Genomic DNA, 25,268 nt, shown 5'->3' on the forward strand with positions numbered 1-25,268 from the left:
ACTATTCAGGTGGAGATAGGATCAGAGCTATCAAGCCAGTATGTTATAGAAAACGGGACGCCTCAGGGGAGTGTAGTGAGTCCAAATTTATTTTTCATTTTGACAAATGATATATTCGTAAATATACCAACGGATGTGGGAAGGTCTTTGTTTGCAGATGATGGGACTTTGTGGAAAAGACGGAGAAATATTGAACATATAGTTCTGAAAATGCAAGATGGAATTAATCAAATTGAAGAGTGTGGGACAAAGTGGGGTGTTAAATTTTCAGTGAAGAGGACAAAAAACCTGTTCTTTACAAGGAAAAATATCAGGGGACTTTATCTGACTCTGTATGGAAGTAACCTGGAGAGAGCTGAAAGTTTTTGGTTTTTGGGAGTGCACTTTGACTTGAGATTAACATGGAGAAAACATGTTAGATATGTAGTTGCTAAATGTAAAAATGTGATAAATGTCATGAGGTGTCTTGCTGGTTTGGAATGGGGTGCTGATTTTACATCACTGAAGTATTAATAAGATCAAGATTAGAATATGGTATCATTGTATACAGGTCAGCAGCAAAATCTGTGTTACAGTTCGTAACACAGCTTTATAAAACTAGTTAGACCTCATCTGGAGTGTTTGATACAGTTCTGTTTGCCCCCATTCTCGGAAGGATGTCGGGGCTTTGGAGAGGGTGCAGAAGCGCTTTACCGGGATACTGCCTGGATTGGAGAGTATGAGCGATAGCGAAACGTTGTACAAAATGTTGTTGTCGAGCAGCGCAGGCTGGGGTGAGACTGGATGGACGTTTACAAGATTACGAGAGGAAAAGATAGAGTGGACAGATGATATATTTTTCCTGGGGTGGGAGACCCCACCGGTCACGTGATTACGTTTGTCCTTCCCATTTAACCACAGACGGGCAGCATCTGCGCGACTGTTTCCGAGGCCCCGCCCTCCGGATGATGTAACAATCTATTCGCGCATGCTCACTGTCTCCGTGTGACCGTGTTTCCTTTCCGCTCAGCGCAGGAGTGGATCGTCTGTGGGGTCGCTAAAGGATTATCGCCGAGAGCCGCGGGTCGGTATCACTGTCTGCGTCGGTGAGTATTGAGACCGATCCCGACCGGGGAGATCCGATGTTGGCCCTGAGGGCCGATTACTCATTTAGTACCCAGTCATCTGGGCTCGTCAGAAATGTGTCAGCTTCACTGGATCGGCATTGAACGATGCAAACCAGGAGCCCAGGCTGTTAGTTTCCGTAGAAATGAGAGTGGTGAATCTGTGGAATTCTCTGCCACAGGAAACAGTTGAGGCCGCTTCATTGGCTATATTTAGGAGGAAGTTAGATACGGCCCTTGTGGCTAAAGGGATCAGGGGGTATGGAGAGAAAGCAGGTACAGGGTACTGAGTTGGATGATCAGCCATGATCATACTGAATGGCGGTGCAGGCTCGAAGGGCCGAATGGCCTTCTCCTGCACCTATTTCCTATTTTCTATGTTTCTAAATGAAATGGAAATCCCGCCAACGGGTCACGTGAGCCTGTGTGCCCCGATCTGCCCCGCCCTCCGCTTTATGACGGAAGATCACGTGATGTGGGTGGACAGTCCCCGGATGGGCTGCACCGTTGTTTAGAACAGTAGAAGTAGACCCGTGAGTTTGGTGTTCAAACTGTGTTTGGAAATCCCCCCTCACTGTCACTCGCAGGAAATCAGGCAGCATCTCAAGTTGCTGGAGATCTGCACTAACATCTGAAAAAGTTTGAGGTCATTCTGACGAACGTTATTAATTGAATTGTATAGTTTGTTCCTCCTCCCACAGCTGTTCCTCAGCTGCTGAGCGTTTCTGGTAATTCCGGTTTCTATTTATTACATTCACCCTGCAATGGCTTATATTTCCTGAAACGGACTTGTTTAAACCTGGAAATGGAATTGGCTCGTTCTGTGATAGTAGAACAGTAAAGAAAGCACAACATTTCCCTGAAAATTATCCTGGTACCAATTTATCTGTTATTCCTGGAAATGTGTTCAGTACAGTTGTTGCCAACAAGGTTTACAAGAATAATCTCAGGAATGATCAGTGTTATGTATGAGGAGCATCTGATGGTTCTGGACCTGTGCTCAATGGAGTTCAGAGGGATGGTGGTGTGGTGGGGAGATGTACGGTTAAGTAAACTACTGAATGCTGAAAAGCCTGGATACCGTGGACAAGGAGAGGATGTTTCCATCAGACGGAGAGTCTGTGATCTGACAGCACAGTCTCAGAATAAAGATGCTTCCTGTTAAAATTGAGTTGAGAAAATTATTTTGGCCAAAAGATATCTGAAGTATGGCATTTGTTCCCGCAGAGGTTGTTTGAGCCTGCCATTTGGGTATATTTATGACAGATTAATATATTCCAGTTTGCTAAGTAGCTACAGGGTTACAGGGGGAAGGCAGGAACATGGTGTTGGAATAAAAATCAGCCATGGTTGAGTGGTGGGGCAGACCAGATGAATCGAATCACCTAATTCTGTTCCTGTGTCTTACGTCTCACCATGACTGAATGATGGCTCCTGCTTATCCCATATTGTTTTGTGACGTGTGAGGGAGAATAAAAGGTTCACTGAGATCATTACTGTGTATTTGCCTTCAATATTTAGATTTCGGTGAGTTTTGTTCTTAGAACCATTAAGCAGAAATGTTTGGTTCTCTTTTTTATTGTTAATGTGCTTCATTATCTTTCAATTTAAAGTTAGATCCAGTGAGAGATTTACTGGAAGAAAAATCCCCAACTAGAAGCAAACCACGACCGAAGACGAGGGAACAGCAACAAATGAACGAGGACTGAGAGCATCAACTGGAGACTGAGGGAACCCATCTGACTCGGAGATTCCAGTGATTCAGTCAGGAGAAAGCTTGGTGAGTCTCATTTACTCAAACTCTGGTCCTTTAGACATTACATACCTGTACAAGGGAAGGTAGGGAATAGTTGGAGTGAGACTGAATGTGCCCAGAAGAACCAGTTATTCCTCTGTCAGACCCAGATGCAATCACTCCAGGTCTGGTGATGTGCTTCCAGCAGCCCAGCCCTTTAAAACCACTCCCATTCTGTGGAAATCAAATCTGGATAAAGTCACTGAGACCCCATATAAGTACAAACTCTTTATTCCAAGCACCCAGGGCTTACTCAGTTAGTTGTTCAAACAGAAACAGTCTATGACTTTTCCTGCCCAATCCACTAACTGAGCAACAATTCCCCTTACACCACAGATATATCTGTCCAGATACCCCCCACACAAGACAGGCTGGAGCCAAAGTTATTTATTACATGACAGCCCCTAAAGTCAACTTACAAAATAGTCATAATGGCTTACACACACAGAACAGACTGAAGCTGTCCTATCTCTACGCATGAGTGCACAAGGAGATAACCATCCTGAAACCATAGCTGGCTACCCTCAAGAAGAAATATGACTCAGCATGGCTTAGCACATCTGTTCATCATCAGCAGTTTCTGTCAGAAAACAGGCTGCTATTTTTTAACAAGATGTTAACCCTTTTACATACTTTATCACTCCATCCTTTTGATTATTACATGATCAACAAAGCAGTAATTTTTTTACAGAGAAAGCAATGAAGTACAGCATTGACTTATCAGTGGGTAAAAACAGCGTACAACAATAATTATAACAATGATGTGTACAACTGTTAGGCCATGAAGCACCAGCATGCCCCACAAATTACCGAACTGGCCTTCAAAGAGCACCGTTTCGATCCTTCGGTGAACCCGTGTAATTCCTGCCCTACTTTCTTGATGCTGTCACTCTCCTGGGCATTGTGCTTGGAGGGGATGTAATGTTAGTAGACTCATCAGGGATATAGGTGCAGCATTCTGTGTCAATAATAGCACAGGTTCCCCCTTTCTCATCTAGGATAAAATCTAAAGCCATACGATTCTGTAGGGCCGTTTGCCGGATTGCAATCATTTCAGTGGATATTTCTGTTACTTGGGTCTGTGTTTCTGTCAGAGCCTCTGCAGTATTGTGGCCAGCCCCTCAAGTGCTGTAGCCAAATTAATTACCTCTTGTGAATTCCTGGCTACTCCATAGGAGAGAAAAGTGATCATCCAAAATCGCTCAGTCTCAGTTATTCCTGTCCGCTGCTGGGCACCTGCAAGTATGGCCAGGATGCATGTTTCTCAGTACAGGAGGTTCCATTTGGTGGGGGCCTGAGATACAATCCCTCAAAACACTGACAGCCACAGTCACCTCTGACTGGACCACAGTTCCTGACCTCACTTCCCCGAGAAAGCCCAGGCTGAGAGTTTCTCTCTCTGCTTGAGCGGGATTACTGACACTGGAATCATAATTTGAGCATGCTGTGCAATTTCAGCACAAACCCAGCAGGCCCCCAGTTGTACCTGTTTGGCATCAGTGTGACAGAGAGACAGAAAGGTGTTAATATGCGGGCCCCTGGATTCTGGGGTGAGCCCTCTCAAAGACATAAACACGAACACCACGATTACATACCCGTAACGGTTTAAATGAACCAGCAGTAACAGGCCACACCTGGAGTCTGGTTTTGATGTTAACAGCTCTAACTCTATTTGTATCTACTTGTAATATAACAACTCATGCAAAACAATCAAAAGTTAAGTGTTATGAGTATTCATATGTGTAAATATAACTCCCAAACCATTGAGCTCAGGGAATACCAAGCTTAGAGTCTTGAGATGGTGAGGTATGAAAGTTCAGTTCATCCATGAAATAAATGATGAGAGAGAGAGATATTGGTAATCCAGGGTGAGTGTCGAGAGAAGGCATTACATCGAATTCCACAAATTCCATGGTGGTAAGGCAGGATAACAATCACCGTAGGTGTTATCGGTCGTCATTCCAAATCCACATATGAATAATCACCAAAAGTAGCTTATCACAGGGGTATCGTCTTCAGAGGGAACTTTCACCAAGGCAGGGTGAACACACAGGCAGACTCCACAAGGTACTTCAATCCGTCAATCGAGATCCAACACACAAAGTATTACCAACAGTGATTTGCACAGAATATCCCTTCTCACAAGTGGTTACCACATAACACACCCAAATGCAGCTAAGGGTTAAGAAAAGTAGCCATTGGATACTCCATCAAAATCCACATATGGATTATAGGAATCATCACCAACAGGGATTTGTCACAGGTATGCTCTTCAAGTGAATCACCACCCCCAGGCAAGGGTGAGCACAAGTTGTCTTCACAGGATACTCCCAAACCAACAGATCCACTCCTACAGATCAAACAGAGTGACAATCACACATTCGGTATACGCTGGATCAATAATCAACCCACCCTTGTGGGCATAGGAGAGTCCAAACATGACCTTTGACCTGTGTGTCGAACCTTCCATCTTCCTTCTTTCTCTCCATCTGACTGTGTCTGTGACTGTCCTTGCTTAAATAAAACAAACTGCAAGCTATGTGAACACAAGCTGTGAGCAAGTGTAAACACGCTGCATAGTCAAATAGTTCCTCCCCTCACTCTCTCTTTGTAAGGATCAAACAGGAGCCGAGAAACCCGGTGGCTGATGTTACTCAGGCACTTTCTCTTAAAATGACAGTCCACGGCTGGAAACCTAAGGTTTCATCAGTCCACTATCAACCAATACATTTCCCTTTAGTCCGAGAGAGTCCTTCTACTCAGTTCCTTCAGTAACACATTTGCAATCTGTTCAAAATATCCACGGAGATTGCCCCTTCAGTTTCACAGCCGTGGGAGTGGTCAGTAACACCTGATATGGTCCTCTTCACCGAGGTCCGAGTTTCCCTCGATCCCTGTTCTGATCAGGACAAAATTCCCAGGTTCTATGGTGGGATAGTCACTCCTCTCTGTGGGGTAGTTCTCTTCCTTGTGAGCCTGTTGTACCTGTGAATGTAATGCTTGAAGAATTTTGGTTAGTTGGCATATATATTTCCCCATCTCTTCCCCGAGGGTATGCATATCCAATTTTGCTGGTAGACGTTCTGGGAGCAGTGGTACAGAAGGTCTTGGTGTCCAGGGTGTCCTCATGGGCCGACCAGAAATGATTTCAACTGGTGACAAACCCGTTTTCCCCTGTGGGGTAACCCTCCTGTGGAATTTGGCCAGTGGTCGGACCTTCAACCAAGTGAGTCCAGTCTCCGCTGTTTGTTTGGCCAATTTACTCTTCAGAGTGCCATTGGCTCTTTCCACTATGCCAGTGGCCCGTGAGTTGTGTACACAGTGGAATAGTTGCTTGATAGCTAGTTTGTTACATACCCCTTCGTTTACTTTTGCTACAAAGTGTGGGAACGTCAGAGCTCAGCATCTCTGGGAATTAATATCCCGTAATAATATCTTCACAACAGTCATAGCAGTATTATTGGTAGTTGGAAAAGCTTCAATCCATCTACTAAACACGTCTACAATAACTAAGCAGTATCTATAGCAATGTACTCTAGGCAATTCAATAAAATCAACTTGTAGACAGGAAAACATTTCACCTGTCAAGGGAGCGGTACCCGGAGTGCAGAATACAGATTACCAACCATTCCCTCCTTTCCCAGGTGTGTACAATTATGTATATAATCAACCTATATTGGTAAAAACTGTGCAGGAACACTAACCTGTCCCGCTAGGGTGATCCGGAAACCTAGGTCGGGTCTTTCTGGCACCCCATCTGGGACCACAGCTCCTCCTCAGAGGCATCCTTCTGAAAAGTAAGTACATCCTGCACGTCTGACAAACTCGTTCTGCTTAAGTCACGGAAGGTTGCTTGACAGGAACCCAAGGGGACGACAGCTACGGAGGGTTGTGCCGTACCTTTCTCTGTCTTATTCGCTAAAGTATTGTGTTTAGTGACCTGGTTGGACATGTGGGTGTGGGCCGCACATTTAATAATAGCCAAAAGTCAAGGTAGCTGTAGAGCGGTGAGTAAGTTGTTTACTAATGGGGTGGCCAGAGGAAGTCAGGAATCCCTATGTTCCCACAGAGCCCCGTAGTCACGCACAGTTGCAAATGCATAACGGGAGTCTGTGTAAATGTTCGCACTTTTGTCTGTTGCTAGGTTACTGGCACGAGTCAGAGCAAACAGCTCCGACTTCTGGGCGGAGACAGCTGCTTCAAAGGAGGCCTGCTCAATGACTTCACTCTCCGTTAATATCGCATAGCCAGAATATCGTTTTCCTTCTGGATTTCTGGATCCAGAAAAGAGCTTTCGTCCTCATAAAACGTTACCCCGGGCTTGAGGGTGTATCGCAGAATGAATGGGAGAGTCTGTCCTTCATTCACGGCAATCCGGATGGTGGGGGGGGTCAGTTGGTGCGGTCGACTTCATGGCCTTAAATTGCCCAGAGATGGGATACAATGTCTTGGGTTCGGTCAATATTAAAAGAGTGTTTTCTTTCCAATATTTTTATTAATCTGCATATAAGAGTAAAGACTGCAAGGAAAAAAATATATCAATACATTATACTAAATAGCCTATAAAGACTACTTACCCAATATTCATACATATATAACCATATAACAATTACAGCACGTAAACAGGCCATCTTGGCCCTTCCAGTCCCTGCCGAACGCTTACTCTGACCTAGTCCCACCGACCTGCACTCAGCCCATAACCCTCCATTCCTCTCCTGACCATATACCTATCCAATATTTTTTTAAATGACAATATCAACTCCTACCGGAAGCTCGTTCCAGATAGCTACCACTCTCTGAGTAAAGAAATTCCCCCTCATGTTACCCTTAAACTTATGCCCCCTAACTCTCAAGTCATGACCTCTTGTGTGACTCTCCCCTACTCTCAATGGAAAAAGCCTACCCACATCAATTCTATTTATCCCCCTCATAATTTTAAATACCTCTATCAAGTCCCCCCTCAACCTTCTACGCTCCAAAGAATAAAGACCTAACTTGTTCAACCTTTCTCTGTAACTTAGCTGCTGAAACTCAGGTAACATTCTAGTAAACCTTCTCTGTACTCTCTCTATTTTGTTGACATCTTTCCTATAATTTGGAGACCAGAACTGTACACAATACTCCAAATTCAGCCTTACCAAAGCCTTGTACAATTTTAACATTACATCTCAACTCCTATACTCAATGCTCTGATTTATAAAGGCCAACATACCAAAAGCTTTCTTCACCACCCTATCCACATGAGATTCCACCTTCAGAGAACTATGCACCATTATTCCTAGCTCACTCTGTTCTACTGCATTCTTCAATGCCCTACCATTTACCATGTTTGTCCTATTTGGATTATTCCTACCAAAATGTAGCACCTCACACTTATCAGCATTAAGCTCCATCTGCCATCGTTCAGCCCACTCTTCTAACTGGCCTAAATCTCTCTGCAAACTTTGAAAACCCACTTCATTATCCAGAACGCCACCTACCTTAGTATCATCTGCATACTTACTAATCCAATTTACCACCCCATCATCCAGATCATTAATGTATATGACAAACAACAATGGACCCAGTACAGATACCTGAGGCACACCACTAGTCACCGGCCTCCAACCTGACAAACAGTTATCCACCACTGCTCTCTGGCATCTCCCATCCAGCCACTGTTGACTCCATTTTACTACTTCAATATTAATACCAATGATTGAACCTTCCTAACTAATGTTCAGTGTGGAACCTTGTCAAAGGCCTTACTGAAGTCCATATAGACAACATCCACTGCTTTACCCTGGTTAACTTCCCTCATAACCTCTTCAAAAAATTCAATAAGATTTGTCAAACATGACCTTGCAAGCACAAATCCATGTTGACTGTTCCTAATCAGACCCTGTCTATCAAGATAATTATATATACCATCTCTAAGAATACTTCCCATTCATTTACCCACCACTGACGTCAAACTGACAGGCCTATAATTGCTAAGTTTACTCTTAGAACCCTTTTTAAACAATGGAACCACATGAGAAATATGCCAATTCTGCGGTACCATCCACGTTTCTAATGGCATTTGAAATATTTCTGTCGATGTCCCTGCTATTTGTACACTAATGTCTCTCAAGGTCCAAGGGAATATCCTGTCAGGACCCAGAGATTTATCCACTTTCTTATTCCTTAAAAGTGTCAGGGCTTCCTTTTCTTTAGTAGTCATAGTTTCCATAACTTACCTACTTGTTTCCCTTACCTTACACAATTCAATATCCTTCTCCTCAGTGATTTCCGAAGAAAAGAAATTGTTCAAAATCTCCCCATCTCTTTCGGTTCCACACATAGCTGTCCACTCTGATTTTCTAAGGGACCAATTTTATCCCTCACTATTCTTTTCCTATTAATATAACTGTAGAAACCCTTAGGGTTTATTTTCACCTTACTTGCCAAAGCAACCTCTTATCTTCTTTTAGATTTTCTAATTTCTTTCTTAAGATTCTTCTTACATTGTTTATATTCCTTGAGCACCTCATTTACTCCATGCTGCCTATATTTATTGTAGATATCTCTCTTTTTCTAACCGAATTTCCAATATCCCTTGAAAACCATGGCTTTCTCAAATGTTTAACCTTTCCTTTCAACCTAACGGGAACATCAAGATTCTGTACCCTCAAAATTTCACCTTTAAATGACCTCCATTTCTCTATTACATCCTTCCCATAAAACAATTGTCCCAATCTACTCCTTCTAAATCCTTTTGCATCTCCTCAAAGTTAGACTTTCTCCAATTAAAAATCTCAACCCTGGGTCCAGTCCTATCCTTCTCTGTAATTATATTGAAACTAATGGCATTGTGATCACTGGACCCGAAGTGCTCCCCAACACATACCTCCATCACCTGCATTCTCTAACAGAAGATCCAGCACTGCCCCTTCTCTAGTCGGTACCTCTATGTATTGCTGCAAAAAACTATCCTGCACACATTTTACAAACTCCAAACCATCCATCCCTTTTACAGTATAGGCTTCCCACAATCACAACCTTGTGCTTACTACAAATATCTGCTATCTCCTTACAAATTTGCTCCTCCAATTCTCACTCCCCATTAGTTGGTCTATAATACACCCATATAAGTGTTACTACACCTTTCCCATTCCTCAATTCCACCCAAATATCCTTCCTAGATGAGCCCTCTAATCTATCCTGCCAGAGCACCGCTGTAATATTTTCTCGGAAAAGCAACGCAACACAACTCCCTCTTGTCTCTCCAATTCTATCACACCTGAAGCAACGACATCCAGGAATATTTAGTTGCCAATCACACCCCTCCTGCAGCCATGTTTCGCTAATAGCTACAACATCATATTTCCAGGTATCAATCCATGCTCTAAGCTCATCCAGTTTTCTTAGAATGCTCCTCATATTAAAATAAACGCATTTAAGAAGTTCTCCACCTCTTCCTCTCTGTTAATCTCTAACAGTATAAAGAACTGTACTGTTTTTTTTCTTCCTTCTCCCATACATCTGTTCCTACACTCTGGTTCCCCTCCCTACTTGTATCTAGTTTAAATCTACTCGAGCCTCTCCAGCAAACCTATCTGCAAGAATATTTGTCCCCCTCCAGTTGAGATGTAAACCGTCCTGCTGGAACAGGTCCCACTTCCCTGGAAAACTGCCCAATTGTCTATAAATCTGAAGCCCTCCCTCCTGCACCTTGTCTTCAGCCATGTGTTGATCTGCACTATCTTACTATTTCTAAACCCACCCGCACGTGGCACTGGTAGCAATCCTGAGATTGCTATCCTGGAGGTCCTGTCCTTTAACTTGGCACCTAGCTCCCTAAACTCACCTTTCAGGACCTCCACACTCTTCCTACTCATGTCATTGGTCCCTACATGGACCACGACATCTGGCTGCTCACCCTCCCTCTTGAGAATACTGAGAACTCGATCCGAGATAGCGCAGACCCTGGCACCAGGGAGGCAACAGACCATCTGGGATTCTCAATCTCTTCCACAGGACCTCCTATCTGTCCCCCTAACTATCAAATCCCCTATCACTACTGCTCTTGTCTTTCCCCTCCTTCCCTTCTGAGCTGAGGGTCCAGTCTCAGTGCCAGAGACGCAACCACTGCAACTTGTCCCTGGTAGGTTGTCCCCACCAACAGTATCCAAAACGGTATACTTATTGTTGATGGGAACAGCCACAGGGGTGCTCTGCTCTTCCTGTTTATTCCCCTTCCCTCTCCTGACAGTCATCCAACTACCTGTCTCCTGACTCCTAGGGGTGAATGTCTCCCTGAAACTCCTGTCTATTTCTGCTTTTGCCTCCCGAATTATCTGAAGTTCATCCAGCTCCAGCTCCAGTTCCCTAACTCGGTTTGTCGGGAGCTGCTGCTGGATGCACCTTTTGCAGGTGTAGTCATCAGGGACAGCTGTGCTCACCCTGATTTCCCACATACTGCAAACAGAGCACTCAACTACCCTAACTGCTGCCTCCATTACCTACTCCTAATCTAATTAGATTAATTAAAGGATCTTACCCGGCCTTACCTCACCTGGAGTGTAGCTTATACAGAGCCTCTACTCGCTATTTAAATTCTCCCACTGACTTACACGTGCTTGCGCAGTTGTGCCCTGTTCAAACCTCGCCTCTGCCTGTTCTCGCTGAAGCCTGATTGAGCTGATTTGACCCATTCTGTCTCAGTCCTCTCCAACGATGGCCGCTGTATTTGGCGGTCTTTCTTTTTAAACCTTTGGAGCGCTACGTCATGCGCCTGCGCTGCCTGGCCTCTTTGCCTGTAGGGCTGCTCCTGGCCCACTCGTATCACTCGACTGCAATTGACCCCTGTTCTCTTATTAATTTACCCGGCACAAAGCCTCCTGCCTACTTAATAAATTTACCCGGCTGGCACCATCTGCTCAATTGATAAATTTTGCCTACCTTATACGAGTCTCCCGATGGATTCCTTCCCAATCCTGTCAAGGTTATGCGATCTGCCTTGGGCGAGAGACCGTACCTCCAAAGGAACTAACGGAGAGTGACAATAGGTCAGGTACCTATTGGGTGCCCGGTCGGTCTCCGTATTCCCCAGAGTGGTCCAGTCGCTTACTCAGCCCATCTGTTTGGCACGACCGATATTGGGATCCTGTTCATGATGCCAAATGTTAAAGTTGAATATGAATAAAACTTGGGAGACCAGCTTCTTAACGTCTCCACAGTTTATTGTGTATTCTCCTGCAGGAGAATGAGACCCAGTTGTCAACGGGAAGGCACATAAGCACTGCCACCATCTGACAAGTGGACTGACTCAGTCAGGTTACAGCCATCTGTTTATACATAGTAAGCCCCATATATTACTCTTGCAAGATGTTGTTTCAACTGGTATGCCCACCAAGTCTGTTGGTGCAAAACTTAATTACTTAGTTAAGAGTGTTCACTAGATCAAAGTTTTAATTACAGATGGATGTACTGTCCTGTCCTTATCAGTTATTCCCTTTGCAGGGTCCGGATTTAATTACAGATAGAGTTCATTCCTGTCCTTATCTGCAAGTCCTTCTTCCTTTACTCAAATGAGGGTACAATGTATGATGTTACCAGCTCTCAGTGTGTCTCTCTGCAAGCTGCAGTGAACTGGTAATGAGCCTGTCTTAGCTACCTGCTGAAGACAGAGTTTACTTCAGTACAAAAATTCCTATTCAGTCCCAATTGTTCTTTTAGCCAGAGGTTACATAGGTTCAAAATTATTTTTTTTTCATATACCCTCAATTCGTCTGGAGGGTTCAGGGGAAATATTTATGTCCAATATAGAAACTGGTGTTACCTGTGTGTATTATAGTGATGCAAAAGTTGCTGAAGATTTTTTACAAGTGAGAAGAAGTGGAGTGATACTTGGAAATCTGACTTTTTAAAGCATAATTTGGCAAGCAAACCACACATGGACAATGTGCAAAAGCTCTGGTGAGAAAATCCTTCATTACCCTTTACAAGTGTGGTGCATGGTTTGTGTGAGAGTGCAGATGAACTCTATCAAACCGAGAGGTGATCAATGTTCTTATTGACAACGATTTGTTAGCCGTTCAAATGAAAACCACTCTGCAGAAAATTTACTGTGCACATGTCACTGGGTAAAATACATGCGCAGTACAAGATTTATGTATACACTGGTCATTACAAATTAGAGGGGAGATTGGTGGGAAGGTGGGGAGATCTCGTGGCCTTGATGCCCTCATCTACAAGATGTGCATCCAGCTGCAGTTTGTAACCCTGCACTGTAAGGATTTGGAACTCGAAATGGATGAATTCCGGATCATCCAGGAGTTAGAGGGGCTGATAGATATGACAGGAAGAGAGGTGAATTACACCCAAGGTGCAGGACACAGGAAACAGGTTGAGAGTCAGGAAGGGGAATGAGGTTAAATAGCGATCACAGAGTACTCTTGTTGCTGACCCGCACAACAGATGGACTACTGTAGAAGTTGTTGGGGTGGGGGGGATTACCTGGCAGATTAAAGTGAAATGGGTGATAGGGGTTTTGTTAGTTAGGGGAACAGAACAAGAGATAGGGCTTGCTAATACTAGTATGGGGGGGAGGAGGTGATGTGGTTAAAATAAGTTGTAGGGGAGATGGGAGCCATAATGACAGAATAGATAGTGGAGAGGGTGAATTGAATTAAATTGACTTTATTACATGAGGAGTAGAAACCTTTACGTTACGTCTCTGTCTAAATGTGCAATCTGTAACTTATAATAAATAGTTTGTACATAGGACAGACAATAAAACATGGAAATGCAATTGTATCAGCATGAATGAATCAGTCTGATTGGCCTAGCAGAAGATGTTGTCCCGGAGGCGATTGGTCCTTGTGATATGGGACCGTTTCCTGAATGGCAGCAGCAGGAGCAGTGTGTGGTTCTGGTGAATTGGATCCCCAATATCGTCTGGGCCCTTTCTACACACATACCTCTATAAATGCCCTGAATAGTGGGAAGTTCACATCTGCAGATGTGCTGGGTTGTCCGCACCAGTCTCTGCAGGATCCTGTGTTTAAGGGAAGTACAGTTACCACCCCAGGCAGTGATGCAGCCAGTCAGGATTCTCTCAATTATCTCCCTGTAGAAAGTTCTTAGGATTTCAGATCTCAGATAGAGTCAGCAATCAGATTGTTGAGCATGGTCGATGAATGTGCTGAGCTGTGTATATCACAATGCAAGAAGCGTCGTAGGAAATCCAGATGAGCTCAGGACGGAATTATGATATTGTAGCCATTACTGGGACTTGGTTGCACCCAACAATCTGAGGCATTTAAAGGAATAAATTTATATAGAGATCGCAGACCATGCCAAGAAACAAAAGGTTGATTCAGTAAATGATTTTAACTTTCCAAATATTGTCTGCGACTCTCAAACTGTAAAAGGACGAAATGGGGAAGAGTTTGTCAAATGTGCCCTTAATCAGTACGTAGAATTCCCGACATAGAGGTGTGCAATAAGCTGTTAGGAAATGAGTTAGGGCTGGAGTCAGGAATCAGTGATTATAATGCCATGAGATTCAAAGTAAATATGGAAAAAGAGAAGTCTGGACCATGGGTTGAGATTCTAAATTAGAGAAAGTTCAATGTTGATGGTATCAGAAAGGACCTGATAAGTGTGGTTTGGGACAAGCTGCATTCTGGCAAAGGAATACTTGATAAGCAGGAAGCCTTCAGAAGTGAAATTTTGAGGGTGTCTAGTTTGTATGTGTTGCCAAAGTAAAAGTTGAAAGGTAACTGGTGTAGGGAACCTTGGTTTTCAAGAGATATTGAGGCCCCAGATATTTTGTTCCTGTAAATGCCTCAGACTGTTGGGTGCTACCAAGACTCATTAATGACAATATTACCATTCCACGCCCTGAGCTCAGCTGACTTTTTTGAATCATCTTCTGCTGTTTTCTAAAAGCTTCACAATAATTTTTGCTCTTCTGTTTGCACTCCCTTTGGCTTTTACGTTGGCTTTGGTTTCTCATTTCTGCCACGGTTGTGTCCTCCTGCCTTTCCAATACTTCCACTTCTTTGGGATGTATCGATCACTCTGCTCCCGAATTGCTCCCAGAAACTCCAGCCATTGCTGCTCCGTCGTAATTCCTACCTTTTCCCTTCCAATCAAGTTTGACCAGCTTCTTTGTCATAGAAACATGGAGAGGTTCAGTTTGTAAACAGGCTACATTTAAGCTGTCTAATGCAACTGCCAGCACCAGGACATCACCCTCCATACCCAGGCTCCCATCCAAACTTCCTTTAAATGGTGAAACCGAGCTCATTCTCACACTTTCACGACCATTTGAGTAAAGAGCTTTTCCAAATGCTCCCGTTGAATTTTCACCTTCCCCACTTAACCACGATCTCTGGTTGTAGTCCCACCCAACCTCAATGCAAAAAGCTGTTGTCATTTACCATATCTATACCCTCATAATTTTGTATACTTCCAACAAATGCTCAAAGCAATGTATAATCTCCTTGTTTATGTTTGGAGCCTGTTTTTGGTCTATAAGATGATGAGGGGCATTGATGGTGTGGATAGCCAGAGGTTTATTCCCAAGGGTGAAATGGATAACACGAGGGGGCATAGTTTTAAGGTGCTTGGAAATAGATACCGAGGGGATGTCAGGGTAGGTTTTTTTCCACAGAAAGTGGTGGGTGCGTGGAATGCACTGCTGGCTATTTGTGTGAGAGTGTTTCAGTTACTGTGGGGCCAGGAACCCATGCGGCTCAGTGGAAACACGGAGTAATACCAATGGAGAGAGTCAGACTGAGCCAGGTCACAGATTGGTGATGGCAGAAATGCCCCATTCTTATAGAGACAGGAAGAGCATCAGAGAGTTTGGTCATTCCAGTTACCAGCACTGTGCCCAGTTAGTTAATTTCACTGTAACAGTGTTATGCTAGATTACACCTTGACAACTCAAGGGATCTCATCTGAAATGTTGTCTGATGTATTTTGTAAATCTTTTTACAGGTTAAAAATGACAAGGAATTTATCCGCAGGAATCTCGAACACAACACGCCAGTTTTGCTGTCTCTGTCCAGATATTTAAGAAGTGGAGCAAGGGATTCACTCGATCATCCTTCCTGCTCAGACTGTGGGGAGGGATTCACTCGATCATCCTTCCTGCTCAGACTGTGGGGAGGGATTCACTCGATCATCCTTCCTGCTCAGACTGTGGGGAGGGATTCACTCGGTCATCTGACTGACTGGCACGCCTGTCATTTTACACAGGGGGAATCCCATTCATCTGCTCAGGCAGTGTGAATGGATACAAATAGTCATATCAACTGAAGGTGCCTCAGCAAGTTCACACTGCACAAGGCCATTCACCTGTTCTGTGGGTGAGAAGGGATTCAGTCGTTCATCCCACCTGTGGACACACCAGTCAGTTCACACTGGGCAGAGGCTGGTCATTTGCTGAACTTGTGGGGAAGCATTCACTCGGTCATCTGACCTAATGGCTCAACAGCGAGTTCAAACCAGGGAGCGGCCGTTCACCTGCTCGGACTGTGGGAAGAGATTCACTTGCTCATCTAAACTGAAGGAACATCAGCGAGTTCACACTGGAGAGAGGCCGTTCACCTGCTCAGACTGTGGGAAGGGATTCACTCAGTTATCTCATTTGGAGGTACATCAGCGAGTTCACACTGGGGAGCGGCCGTTCACCTGCTCGGACTGTGGGAAGGGATTCACTCAGTTATCTCATTTGGAGGTACATCAGCGAGTTCACACTGGGGTGAGGCCATTCACCTGCTCGGACTGTGGGAAGGGATTCACTCAGTTATCTCATTTGGACGTACATCAGCGAGTTCACACTGGGGAGAGGCCGTTCATCTGCTCAGACTGTGGGAAGGGATTCACTCAGTTATCTCATTTGAAGGTACATCAGCGAGTTCACACCGGGGAGAGGCCGTTCACTTGCTCGGACTGTGGGAAGAGATTCAGTCAGTCATCCCACGTACAAGCACACCGATCAATTCACACTGGGGAGTGGCCATTCACCTGCTTAGAATGTGGGAAAGGATTCAGTCAGTCATCCCAACTACTGAGACACCAGTCAGTTCACACTAGGGAAATGCTGTTCACCTGCTCAGACTGTGGGATGCGATTCACTTTGTCATCTCAACTGAAGGTACACCAGCGAGTTCACACTGGGGAGAGGCCGTTCACCTGCTCGGACTGTGGGAAGAGATTTACTCGGTTATCCCATATGCAAGCACACCGGTCAGTTCACACTGGGGAGAGGCCATTCACCTGCTCAGATTGTGGGAAAGGATTCACTCAGTCGTCGGACCTCCTGGTACACAAGTCAGTTCACACTGGGGAGAGTCCATTCACCTGCTCAGACTGTGGGAAGGGATTCACTTGTTCATTCCATCTGAAGGTACATCAGAGAGTTCACAGTGGGGAGAGGCCGTTCACCTGCTTGGACTGTGGGAAGGGATTCATTTGCTCATCCCAACTGAAGGTACATCGGAGAGTTCACACTGGGGAGAGGCCGTTCACCTGCTCAGTCTGTGGGAAGGGGTTCACTCGGTCATCTGTACTAAAGGTACATCAACGAGTTCACACAAGGGAGCGGCCATTCACCTGCTCGGACTGTGGGAAGGGATTCACTTGCTCATCCCAACTGAAGGTACATCAGCGAGTTCACACTGCGGAGAGGCCGTTCACCTGCTCAGTCTGTGGGAAGGGATTCACTTGCTTATCCCACCTACACAAACACCAGCGAGTTCACACTGCGGAGAGGCCGTTCACCTGCTCAGCCTGCGGGAAGAGATTCACTCATTCATCCCACCTACTGAGACACCAATCAGTTCATAGTGGGAAGAGGTCATTCATCTGCTCATTGTGTGGGAAGGGATTCAATTGGTCATCCAGCCTACAAGCACACCAGTCAGTTCACAGTGGGGAGCGGCCGTTCACCTGTTCAGACTGTGGGAAGAGATTCATTTGCTCATCTCATCTGAAGGTGCATCAGCGAGTTCACACTGGAGAGAGGCCGTTCACCTGCTCAGTGTGTGGGAAGGGATTCACTTGCTCATCCAACCTAAAGAAACACCAGCGAGTTCACACTGGGTAGAGGCCGTTCACCTGCAGTAAATGTGGGAAGAGATTCCCTCAGTCCTCTAACCTTATGTAACTCCCGCTTAAGCTGACAGTGTATTATTGGAGGTGATAGCCCCGCAGCCCGGCCAGACTTAAGAAATCTCATTTGAGTGGATGCTGCGTGATGTGCCCCCTGTTACGGATCAGTACTCCGAAATGAAAAACGGTACAGAATGTGTGATCAAACGATTGAGCTTTATAATTCTTACTTTGACTGTAGGGTTAGTGAAGAAAACAAAAATAGAAAAAGGGCCCACTCTCTCTAGTCGCGTCTTCTCATCTCTCCCCGGCTAAAGACCGCGAAAATCTCTCCTCCAGACTCACAAGAAAGAACAACGTTTCTGTCATTGGATAGCCCCCATTCCAAAACCCTGTTCTTTTGATCGGGACAAGAAGTGCAGCATCAGAGCTAAACCCTGAAGGAAGGCAGTTTTTATAAAAAACGTTCTTCAGTACAAGAAGGGTGAGACTGCAGAGGACCGTGTGTCGTAGACAGGACAGTGTGGAGAGTTTAAAAAGAAGACCACCCTATACAGCAGGCAGCAGAGTGCAGGTCTTTGGCTCAAAGGGCTTAGGCGGTAATGGGAAGAGGCGAGTGCAAGGCATTGATTCTCTTTTTTCCCCTTGATGAAATGGCCTGGACAGTCGAAGGAACAGCAGGGCTCACACAGCTAACAGTATGAGCTAACGGTTTAAAAAGTTCATATGTTTGGCGAGGTAAGTGGTTGGGTAGGCCTATTTTTCATTATTTCATTCTTGTAGAATTAAGTAGCATGTCTACAGGATTAGTGCTTTGTTCGGGGTGTCAGATGTGGAAATCCTGGGAGACCTGCAGCCTCTCTGATGGCCATGTCTGCGCCAGGTGCACCGAGATGCAGCTCCTCAGAGACCGTGTTAGGGAACTGGAGCTGCAGCTTGATGACCTACTGCTTATTAGGGAAAGTGAAGAGGTGATAGACAGGAGCTACAGGTAGGTAGTGATCCCTCGGTTACAGGGGTCAGAAAATTGTGTGACTGTCAGGAGAGGGAAGGGAAAATAGTGGAGAGCACCCTTGTGACTGTCCCCCTCAGGAACAAATATATTGTTTTAGACGCTGTTGACGGGGATGACCTGACAGGGGAAGGCCACGGTGACCGGGAATCTGGCACTGTTCTGCAGGACAGAAGGAGGGAGAAGAGGATTGTGATAGTCATAGGGGATGCCGTAGTGAGGGTAATGGACAGGAGATTCTGTAAGCATGATAGAGATACCCGCATGGTGGGTTGCCTCCCAGGTACCAGGGTATGGGGTGTCTCGGATAGGGTCCAAAATATCCCGAAGGGAGAGGTCGAGCAGCCATCTGTCTTGGTACATGTTGGTACCAATCACATAGATAGGAAAAGGGAGGAAGTCCTGAAGAGAGTTTTCTGGGAATTAGGAAGGAAGCTGAGAAGTAGGACCTCCAGGGTAGTAATCTCAGGATTGCTACCTGGGCCACGTGCTAGCGAGGGCAAGAATAGTAGGATCAGGCAGATGAATGTGTGGCTGAGAGACTGGTGCAGGGGGCAGGGTTTCAGATTCTTGGATCATTGGGATCTCCTCTGGGGGAAGTATGACCTTTTGAAAAAGGACGGGTTACACCTGAACCCGAAGGGGACCAATATCCTGGCAGGAGAGTTTAATAGAGCTGTTAGGGGGGGGGGTTTAAACTAATTTGGCGGGGGGTTGGGAATGGGAATGATAGAGCAGAGGAGAGGCAAAACAGAAATAGATCTAAGGTAGTGAGTAGTAAGGATGTCAGGAAGGACAGGCATGGAATGGGGCAAATTTTTCAGCCATTGGGATGAGTTGCAGTGCAATAAAATTGCAGTGAAGTAAAGCAAAAAGTACCAAATAATGGACTTGAGGTGTCTTTTAAATGTGCACAGCATTGGGAATAAGGTGGATGATCTTGTCGTACAGCTACAGATTGGCAGGTATGATATTGTGGCCATCACTGAGATGTGGCTAAAGGATTCATGTCTCTGGGAGCTGAACGTCCAAGGATGCATGGTGTATTGGAAGGATAGGCAGGTAGGCAGAGGGGGTGGCGTGGCTTTAATGGTAAGAAATGATATTTAATCATTAGAGTTGACATAGGATTGGAAGGTGCAGAAACTTCATGGATTGAGCTAAGAAATTGCAGGGTTAAATGGAACCTGATGGCAGTTATATACAGGCCTCCTAAAAGCTGCAGTGATGTGGACTACAAATTACTACAGGAAATAGAAAAGGCTTGCCAGAAGGGCAGTGTTATGATAATTGTAGGGGATTTTAACATGCAAGTGGATTGGGAAAATCAGGTTGGCACTCGATCTCAAGAGAGAGAATTTGTAGAATATCTACGAGATGGCTTTTTAGAACAGCTTGCTGTTGAGCCCACTAGGGGATCAGCTGTACTGTGTTGGGTATTGTGTAATGAACCAGAGGTGATTAGAGAGATTGAGGTGAAGGAACCCTTAGGAGTCAGTGATCATAACAAGATTGAGTTCACTGTGAAATTTGAGAAAGAGAAGCCGAAATCTGACGTGGAGGAAGGGCAGTGGCATGAGAGAGGAACTGGCAAAAGTTGACTGGAAAGGGACACCAGTTGGAAGGACGGCGGAGTAGCAATGGCTGGAGTTTATACGGGAGGTGAGGAAGGTGCAAGACAGATATATTCCAAAAAAAGACATTTTCGAATGGAAAAACGTTGAAACCATGGTTGACAAAAGAAGTAAAAGCCAAAATAAAAGTAAAGGAGAGGCAATTAAGGAATAAAAAATTAGCGGGAAGACAGGATTGGGAAGTTTTTAAAAGCTTTCAGAAGGAAACTAAGAAGGTCATTAAGAGGGAAAAGATAAATTATGAAAGAAAGCTAGCAAATAATATCAAAGAGGATGGTAAAAGCTTTTTCAAGTATATTAGGAGTAAAAGACAGGTGAGAGTAGATATAGGACCGATAGAAAATGATGCTGGAGAAATTGTAATGGGAGATAAGGACATGGCGGAGGAACTGAACGAGTATTTTGCATCAGTCTTCACTGAGAAAGACATCAGCAGTATGCCGGGCACTCAAGGGTGTCAGGCAAGAGAAATATGCGTAATCACAATTACGACAGAGAAAGTACTCAGGAAGCTGAATATTCTAAGGGTAGATAAATCTCCTGGACCAGATGGAATGCATCCTCGTGTTCTGTAGGAAGTAGCTGTGGGGATTGCGGAGGCATTAGCAATGATCTTTCAAAAGTCAAGAGATTCTGCTCTAGTTCCGGAGGACTGGAAGATTGCAAATGTCACCCCGCTATTTTAAGAAGGGGGCAAGGAAGCATAAAGGAAATTATAGACCTGTTAGCTTGACATCAGTGGTTGGGAAGTTGTTGGAGTCGATTGTCAAGAATGAGTTTACGGAGTACCTGGAGGAATATGACAAGATAGGCAGAACTCAGCATGGTTTCCTTAAAGGAAAATCCTGCCTGACAAGCCCAGTGCAATTTTTTGAGGAAATTACAAGTAGGCTAGGCAAGGGAGATGCAGTGGATGTTGTGTATTTGGATTTTCAGAAGGCCTATATTTCCCATGGTGTGGGAGTGTAGTACGAGAGGGCATGACTGAAGGATTAAAGGGCGCCCATTCAGACCAGAGGTGTGAAGAAATTTTTTTTTAGCCAGAGGGTGGTGAATTATTGGAATTTGTTGCCACGGTCAGCAGCAGAGGCCAAGTGATTGGGTGTATTTAAGGCAGGGATTGATAGGTATCTGAGTAGTTGGGGCATCAAGGGATATGGTGAGGTGGGGAAGTGGGACTAAAGGGGAGATTGGATCAGCTCATGATAAAATGGCAGAGCAGACTCGATGGGCTGAATGGCCGACTTCTGCTGCTTTGTCTTATGGTCTTATCTCTAGTCGTAACCTAAACGTTGCTACAGAGAAACCATTAGCTCAGCAGTGAAACATTACAGAGAGGCCATTACATTAGCAGTGAAACCTTACAGCAGGTTACACTTGTGACACATTAACAGGTTCACACTGTGAGAAAATTTCAATAAGCTGCATGCTATATATTTGTCGATCACCATTGCTGAATGCAAATTTGCGAGTGACTGTCGGTGCTGAACTCTGCAATTATTGCTGCTGCTCACCACACCCAGTTCTGCACCCTGGTCACTGGACATGGGAGGAGTTTCTTCTGCTCATTCACCTTTAATGGGACTAGAGTTTAATATTCTAAATCTGAGACAGACAAATCAGTTGTGTTTTAAACTCTGTCTCTGGTACTTAAGTGGATCAGGGTTGAATTTATGGTGCCTTAATGAAGTTATGGTGGTTGTTCATGAGTTTGTATTTTAAAGCAAGATTTTGGTGAATGATATTTACCACTTGATTGTACCTGCATAAGAAATCAGATTGAATTAAACTGCTGCAGGATCCTGGAACGTATTGGATTGTGGCTGGTTTCTGTGGGCATCGTCTGCATTTATTGCCTTGTTTGTTTATATTGTATGTAATTTTGATTTTTTTTTCTTTTTGTTGACCACATGGTCCTGTATTTCTGCAAGGAACCCCTCTGTTTCTGGGAAGAGGTCTCCAACTTTCAGTCAGGTGCTTGATGCTTGCTTGTGAACATCTCGTCTGCTCAGATCGTTGGGAGGTCTCCCATGGAGGGTCACACTCATTCCACTGGCTAATGTTTTCTTCCATTGTGATGATGCATTTTTCTGAGTTGGCCTCATTGAATTTTTCTTGTCTGTATTTCTTATCACGATTGCATATACATGCATGGAGTGCGGTATCCTGATCATTTTTGATGAAAATATATACTTGGAAGTTTTATCTTACTGTTGTGATTTTTGTCATGTGTGTTATTTTTAGACCACCTTCTGTCCAAGTTAGTGTTAATCTCAGTGGGTTTGAATGTAAGTAGTCTTTTCTAGTTCTTATTTATTGTCGTAAATTTCACTGATTGAAATGGGACCAAGATATTTTTATTAAAAAAAAGTCAATGACGGTATTGATGGAAGTGTTTATTGCCTTTGTTGTATTTGTTAACGATTGAGCTCTGCTTGCAGGTTCTTTTTAAGCCTTGAACTAAATTTTGTCAAAGGTTTTCACTATTTTGCAGTACCTTCTATTTTCTTTGCTTGTTGATATTCCAGATACGTGGGTATCAAGAGTCCCGATGAAGGGTCTTGGCCCGAAATGTTGATTCCCATCCATAGTTGCTGCCCAACATGTTGAGCTCCTCCAGCACTTTGTGTGTAGTTCTCAAGATTTCTACCATCTGCAGGTCCTCTTGCTTCCCAGATACTGATATGTTTCTTGAAAGAACAGGCAATGAACAAGCTGGTTGTGAGGTTGTGTGGCTCTGTTGGTAAAATATTAAATAAAATCATTAGAAAGAGGTATCATAGGGTTGAATCTGTGGGTAGAATTAAGGAACAGCAAATGTAAAGAAAAATCCCGGACAGGAATTTCCAAACAGTAGTAAGTATGTGGTCCACAAATTCCAATGGGAGATAGAAAATGCTTGCCAAAAAGGGCAATGTTACAGTGGTCATGGGGGATTGTCATGCAGGTGATTAGGAAAATTAGGATGGTGTTGGTCTCGAGTAGGAATTCCTAGAATGCCCACAGGATGCTTTTTTAGAGCAGCTCGTGGTTGAGCCCACTTGGGGATCAGCTATTCTGTATTGGGTGTTGTAATGAACCGGAATTAATTAGGTCACTTAAGTTTAAAGAACCCTTATGGGCAAGTGATCTTAATATGATCAGATTCACCCTGATGTTAGAGAAGGAGAAGCTATGGTCTGATGTGGAATAAAGAGAATTAGAGAGGCATGAGAGAAAAATTGGTCAACATTGATTGATTTGAAAAGAACACAGGCAGGGATGGAAACAGCAGGAATGGCTGGAATTTCTAGAAGCAATTCGGATGGCAGGAATATACATCAGAAAGAGGAAGTAATATTCTAAAGGTAAGTGACAAAACCATGGCTGATAAGAGAAACCAAAGACAACATAAAAAACAAAAAGAGAGCAGAGAGCAAAAATTACTCGAAAGTTAGAAGATTGGCAAGCTTTTAAAAACTAACAGAATGCAACCAAAATAATTAAGAAGGAAATGATAGAATACATAGTTGAGCTAGCCAGTAATATTAAAGAGGATACCAACTTTTTCTTCAGGTACACCAAGTGTAAAAGAGAGGCAGAAGTGGCTATCGGATGACTGGAAAGTGATGAGGGAGAGGTACTAATGGGGTGGGGGTGCAAGGTGATGGCAGATGAACTGAATAAGTATTATACATCATCCTTATCTGTGGAAGGCACTGGCAGGAATATGGATGTCCCAGATGTCAGTGGTCAGAATGTGTAAGTTATGTTACTCGGGCGAAGGTTGTTGAGGAACAGATGGTTTGAAGGTACATAGATCATCGGGACAAGATGGTGTACACCCCAGAGATCTGAATGAGGTGGCTGAAGAGATGTGGAGGCATTAGCAATGATCTTTTGAAAATCGCTAAGGAAGTTATATTGTAAGAAGTTTTTTCCTTCACTACTCTCCCTCTCACCTATCACCTACCACTTCTTCCACCGCTTTCACCCTCACACTTCTTCCTCTGACGTCTCATCTGTTGTTTTCCCAGTCCTGATGAAGGGTCTCGGCCTGAAATGTCGACTGTTTACTATTTCCCATATACAGTTGAAGTCAGAAGTTTACATACACTTAGGTTGAAGTCATTAAGACCCATTGTTTGACCACTCCACAGATTTCATATTAGCAAAGTATAATTTTGGCAAGACATTGAGGACATATACTTTGTGCATGACACAAGTAATTTTTCCAACAATTGTTTACAGATTATTTCACTTTTAATTGGCTATATCACAATTCCAGTGAGTCAGAAGATTACAAACAAAATCAAAAGAAATCAGCCAAGACCTCAGAAAAAAAAATGTGGACCTCCACAAGTCTGCTTCATCCTTGTGAGCAATTTTCAAATGCCCAAAGGTACCACATTCAGTTGTGCAAACAATAGTACACAAGTATAAACATCATGGGACTATGCAGCCGTCATACCGCTCAGGAAGGAGACGCATTTTGTCTCCTAGAGATGAGCGTACCTTGGTGCAAAATGTGTAAAGTTTAAATCAATCCCAGAACAACAGCAAAGGACCTTGTGAAGATGCTGGAGGAAACAGAGAAATATCTATATCCACAGTAAAATGAGTCCTATATCAACATAACCTGAAAGGCTGCTCAG

At 44.2% G+C, this 25,268-nt stretch overlaps 1 protein-coding gene across 4 annotated transcripts; it reads left to right on the forward strand.

The window, feature by feature from the left end:
• The first annotated feature begins 969 nt into the window (after positions 1-969).
• LOC132394117 (gastrula zinc finger protein XlCGF57.1-like) lies at positions 970-23,368 on the forward strand. Of its 4 annotated transcripts, none has more exons than XR_009512190.1 (4): positions 1,612-1,831; positions 2,717-2,883; positions 15,871-18,726; positions 22,566-23,368. XR_009512190.1 is itself a non-coding variant. In XM_059969898.1 (4 exons), exon 4 carries the CDS (start codon positions 16,358-16,360, stop codon positions 17,981-17,983), a length of 1,626 nt encoding a protein of 541 aa, XP_059825881.1. In that variant the 5' UTR covers positions 1,612-1,831; positions 2,717-2,883; positions 12,716-12,837; positions 15,871-16,357; the 3' UTR covers positions 17,984-23,368. The 4 variants fall into 4 exon arrangements, 3 of the variants coding, with proteins under 3 accessions (XP_059825873.1, XP_059825881.1, XP_059825864.1); XM_059969898.1 differs by adding an exon at positions 12,716-12,837 and having other exon boundaries at positions 15,871-23,368; XM_059969890.1 differs by lacking the exon at positions 1,612-1,831 and adding an exon at positions 970-1,085 and having other exon boundaries at positions 15,871-23,368.
• Positions 23,369-25,268: the final 1,900 nt, after the last annotated feature.

The sequence above is a fragment of the Hypanus sabinus genome, chromosome 1, assembly GCF_030144855.1.
Source record: "Hypanus sabinus isolate sHypSab1 chromosome 1, sHypSab1.hap1, whole genome shotgun sequence".
In the NCBI taxonomy this organism is placed as follows: domain Eukaryota; kingdom Metazoa; phylum Chordata; class Chondrichthyes; order Myliobatiformes; family Dasyatidae; genus Hypanus; species Hypanus sabinus.

Excerpts from the sequence above, each read along its gene's own strand:
- LOC132394117 (XM_059969890.1), top strand. The coding sequence starts at position 16,358 with ATGGCTCAACAGCGAGTTCAAACCAGGGAGCGGCCGTTCACCTGCTCG.